We start from the raw sequence: 5107 nt of genomic DNA, 5'->3' as shown, positions 1-5107 counted from the left end.
TTTTTTTTTTAGCAAGGTTTTTTTTTTGCATCTTAATTTTTTCTTTAAAACATATGTATTTTTTTATGAAATTAGTTATACAGTTACAAAGGGTCTTATATGGACTTCAACCATTCCAAACAAATGGTGTCAGCATTACACTCGAGCGTCGAGATTGGCTACCAATCGTGTCAACAAAGTGGCCACAAAAATAAACCGTCCAGATCTAAACAAACAAACTCCAACGGCCCCGATGCCGCCCATGGCGATTGACCACACATCACAATCACAAAAGAGGGTGACGGTAGCCCTTACCCAAAAACGAAAGAAAAAGAAGGCCCACGTGTCCCATACTCAAAGCCGTGTTACTTGGGCGAAACGAAAACGACTGATAATAGGCAGAAGAGAGAGCCGAAGATTGAAATTCTGCAAGGGAGAGAATGGTGTTGTGGGAGATCACATTGGGAACTGCCTATTTTTTAGGGCTCAAACGAACCTACAAGCTCATTCTCAGGATTCAGCGTCGCCTCGTCGGCCCTAATCACCCTAAAATCCGTCATTTTCTTCATAGGTACCTCTTCTTCATTTGATTTTGCTTCTTTTCTTTCTTCAATCCGGGAGATTTTAATTTTCCTGTTGTTTTGACTGTGGATGAGTTGATTTGGTTTGATTCGCATTTTAGGTTCATTTGACTGATAGATTTTTCCTTTGATTCATGGTTTGTTTGAAAAATGTGCGATGATGGATTTTGATTTTTTGTTTGTACTTTCCCTCTTTGCTTCTAATCTTTGAACTGATTTGATTGGAACTAATGAAGAATGATGAAGGTTAGAACCTCAATTTGGAATCAAGAGATTGTATAGGGGATGAGTCTGGAAGTGGCGAGAAGGAAAGACCCTAAATTTATTTCTTTCCTTTTATTTTATTTTATTTTGTGCTTGTCTTTGTATTCAAGGAAGCATGAGGAAAAAGCAAGATTGGAAGATACTCGGGGTTTGTGAAATTACTCTTATCTTGTGCTAAAATTTTGTTCCTAACTTGGGAAGAAAGCCTTCTAAAATCTTCCCTTTTGTTTTCTGCTCACCTGAAAAATTTTAAAACTAGAGCCAAGGGAAATTTAAGGTTATGCTTGGTTCGGAAAATTTGAGGAAAAATGAGAGGGAAAGAAAACAGAGAGGAAAAAACCTAGGAAAGAAAGTGAAGAAAAATAAAAAATAAATTTAAATTCAATAATTTATTTTTATATGCTAGTTGAAACCCATTTCGCTTATTTTAACTCTTCTCCGTAAAGATTAAATAATTTGAAAATACATAAGTTTCTAACTAATTTTAACTATATTTGATTTTTTTTCATATTTTTCATAGTAAAATCAAATATAAGAAAATCATTTTCCTTAACATTATTTTTGTTTTCTTAGTATTTTTCTGAAACCAAACATTTTTCTTGATAGGTTAAAAGAAAATATATTAACAGTGCCTTAAAAGGGGGTGCACCAAGTTATAAACATTTTCCTGAAACCAAACATAGCATTAAGATTTTCCATGGTTTCCCTTCTTTCTAATCAAACAAGGTACTAGGGTTTCTTTTGATAAAATTGAGAGGGAAATAGCACAAACAATAGCTACCCTGAATGTTGTGAACCATGATTAAGTGAGTTTGCATGGTCCCATATTGTGTATTGTTTGTTGACAATATGGTTTAAGGGGCTATTTAAATTGTGCATATGAAGAGGTACTTTAGCATTGGAACTCCTACAAGAAAGCCTATTTTCCTCTTGGCACAACAAACTTTCATAGAATATTAGGTTCTGTTTGGGAATGTTTTCAAAAAATAGTTCTTAAAACCAACTTTCAATTATTTTTAGGAGCAAAATTCTATTTGGGAACTCAAATATAAAAAACAATTTTCTTGACTTATTCTCAATGCAGGTATCACATGCTAATGTACAATGCGAAGTTTCCAAACTGTTCTCCATATTTTCAATTGTTGCTCGGAACACTAAAAAATAACTAAAAACACTTAAAAAATTTTCACGACAACAATCTATTTTCAAAACAAATTCTCAAAAAGTTGTTTTTGTCAAAAGATTATCAAACATGGTTTCTAAGTTAGAAATTTGTTTTCAAGAACAGTTTCCAAACCGGGCATTAGTTTTCTGGTTGAGTGAAGTGTAGGAGTAATCATTATATGTAAAGACAGGACATTTTTACTAATTTCTTAGCGTGCATTGCTTTTTCTCTCATGAATTCATTCTGGATTTTCTCCTCATTATTCCTGATATAGGCAAGTCCCAAATTTTAGTTACTGTTATGCCTACATCCTAGTAACTCCAGAATCCCAAAACCAACCATAGGGTAACAGCCATAGAAAATAACATTCCATTTTATTGAATCTTCACCTATAATTTATAGTATATTTAGTCTTTCTGATTAAGCTTTGATTAATTAGGCTTTTGGGGCCTATGCTGATGTTGCAACTTGGAATCTTCTGGCACCCATGATTACACAATGTCCTGACTCTTTTTTTCTGCAGCATGAGCTTTAGGCCCTTTCATTTCATCAAAAACTGAAATGTGAAAAGGGGCATGTAAATAACAGTGGGTAAGACGTGTTTTGTAAATGTGACTGATATTTATTAGAGTGTTTTGTGATACTGATTCATATTTGAGTATTTCCATTAATCTAAGATGAATGGAGCATTATCACTAAACTTTGTTTCTCTTTCTGCTCTGTTGCCAAAATAACCAATTTCAGGCACTGATGCATTTGTTCTAGTACATCTGTTCCTTAACATCTTTCCGGTCTTTTTGAATTACCATGTTCCACTTGGCAGGCGAACACGAGCTGTCTTTGATGTTGCACTAAAGGTTCATCGGAGTATTCAAGAAAGAGACATTGAAGTGGGGCGGAACCTTGGTAACCGGATCCTCCGTTGCCTTGACCGCATGAAACCATCTGCTCAGATCCGTGGTTCCCTAGAAAAACCCCATCTGGCTGGCAGCACAAGCAGTAGCATGACTAAGCAGGCAAGCAATGCCCAACACCAGAAAACTCAGGGGGCCACCATCCAAAAATCCAGCTTCAAGGGTGTGGATCATGAATCCAAAAGGCATTTGTTTTCCTCTTCCAAATATATATGGCACAAACCCTTCTCCCCTATCACAATGATGATGCGGCCCCCAACATCTGCTGGGATGACCACCCAATATAGGCACATGTCCTTCTGGGGCCCTGAAGTGCTGAGATCAAGTTGCGGGAGAGCTGGGTTCGAGGGGGTGATTCGGAAAGACATAATGCAGTGGATGCTGCAGAACTAATGGCCGAAACTGCCTTTTTTTTTTTAAATAATTTTTTTTGCTTCCTCCATAGATTACATTGGCTGTTGTACATTCTTTTGAGCCTCTTCCGGAACTTGCTGTTGCTTGAGGTTGAGGGTGGTGGCTCAACCCTAAATTGGGCAGTAGAGTCCCATATCTGGGTCTGTAAAAGATTAGTAATAAAAACCACACGGGTAGGGTGAACCAAAATGAACTGGTGGACGGCTGGTGTTGCTGGTTGTTTTGAGTTGTTGAAGGGAGTGAAACGGGCATAGTGGATTTGACCTGGCTTTTATAACTTTATTATTCACATGGTTGGATTTTTTTGGGATAAAGTCTTTGGCTTTCTTGTCTGTTGAAGTAATGGGGGAATAATAATAGATGGCATTATTACAACTTGTGTTGTGTGTGGTTTGTTTGTGAAAAAGGAAGTTTGTGTAGCAAAATTCAGGTCTCCTCTTTTTTCAAGCCTATCTTTTTTATGTTCAGAAAGGGGAAAAAAAAAAAGGAAAGGAAAAGTAACTAAACAATAGAAATAGATTTAAATTCAGTAAATCAATTTTACAAGTTATTTTAAATTTATTTTAATTTTTTATATAAAGATAATCTAAAAAGAGATAACTTGTTTTATTAATTCTAATTATATTTAATTTTTTTATATTTTTATTATGAAATCAAATGGGAAAGGCTGATTTTTTTCCTTTTTTTAAAAAAAAAATAAAATAAAATTAGAAATAAGTAGTAATTTTTATATAAGACAAAAAGAATTCTTAGAGGTTTATATTAAAAATAACTATTTTAAAAATTGTTTAAAAAATTAAGGTCTAAAAAAAAATTATCATTTTAAATTTTAAAATTTCCTAAAATGTTTTTTTAAGGACATAGCATATCTATACATTTTTGGGACAATTGTGTTTTTTTAAGCTTTGGTAAATTAATTCATAGGTGGTAAACTTAAAATGCCATGTCAATTGTCTGAAAATTTTGAAATAAAGGCCATAAGGGTCACTACCCCCCTATCTCTTTCTTTCCCTTCGTAAACAGCATACTCACAGACAATGCCGACTGTGACTATCCCCCAATCAGTTCCTTCAGCAACCAAGGATTGTGAGCAACTCAGAAAAGCCTTTGCAGGTATTTTATCACCATCATTCCCAAATCCAAATGACGAGGGGCCTGAATTCTTTTCTCACATTTTGATTTGATCATGTAGGTTCATTTGATGATGTGTTGGATCTTTGTTTACTGGGTTAGTATAGGGTTTTAGGAAAGGCAACCATTTTGATCTTGTGTTGGGGTGTTTAAAAAAATTTTGAACTTAATAATATAGCCTTTTTGGATGCAGGGTGGGGGATAAATGAGGCTTTGATCATATCCATCTTGGCTCATAGGAATGTAGCACAATGTAAGTAAATTCAAGAAACTTACAATGAATCTTATGGAAAAGATCACCTCAAAAATGCCATTTCACTTGTCTTAAAAATTTTCACTTTAGAATCTGCTTGTTGGGCTTATCGTCCAAAGAGAAGAAATGGGTATCGTCCAGAAGGTGAGCTTTGGGGAAGAAGATTCTCCGATGATGATGCAAGTCCTCTAGAATAGCTATCCTTCGGATCAAACATATCTTGAAAGTAGAAAAGTTGGTCCACCACACGAAATGGAGAAAATGAAGAACTTTGATGAAGAATGGCTACAACTATGGTCGTGATGATGACAATGGCCCAACAACCTCCTATGAAGATGAAAATATGCTAAATAGGGTATATGCCCTTTTGGAGTAGAATTGTGGGGTAAGTATATTTTCTAGAATT

The 5107-nt window shown here is 35.0% G+C and overlaps 1 protein-coding gene across 1 annotated transcript; it reads left to right on the top strand.

The window, feature by feature from the left end:
* Nucleotides 1-334: 334 nt before the first annotated feature.
* Nucleotides 335-3694, top strand: LOC117926997. The gene is made up of 2 exons (XM_034846356.1): nt 335-550; nt 2813-3694. The coding sequence occupies exons 1-2, from the start codon at nt 420-422 to the stop codon at nt 3294-3296; spliced, it is 615 nt and encodes a 204-aa protein (XP_034702247.1). The 5' UTR covers nt 335-419; the 3' UTR covers nt 3297-3694.
* Nucleotides 3695-5107: the final 1413 nt, after the last annotated feature.

Source organism: Vitis riparia, chromosome 2, assembly GCF_004353265.1.
Source record: "Vitis riparia cultivar Riparia Gloire de Montpellier isolate 1030 chromosome 2, EGFV_Vit.rip_1.0, whole genome shotgun sequence".
In the NCBI taxonomy this organism is placed as follows: Eukaryota; Viridiplantae; Streptophyta; class Magnoliopsida; order Vitales; family Vitaceae; genus Vitis; species Vitis riparia.
This window is presented reverse-complemented; position numbering and strand designations above follow the sequence as displayed.

What these genes read in the sequence shown, in the direction of transcription:
- LOC117926997 (XM_034846356.1), top strand. Translation starts at nt 420, where the DNA reads ATGGTGTTGTGGGAGATCACATTGGGAACTGCCTATTTTTTAGGGCTC. An exon ending in ATCCGTCATTTTCTTCATAG is followed by an intron (nt 551 to 2,812) that starts GTACCTCTTCTT and finishes TCCACTTGGCAG; the next exon opens with GCGAACACGAGCTGTCTTTG.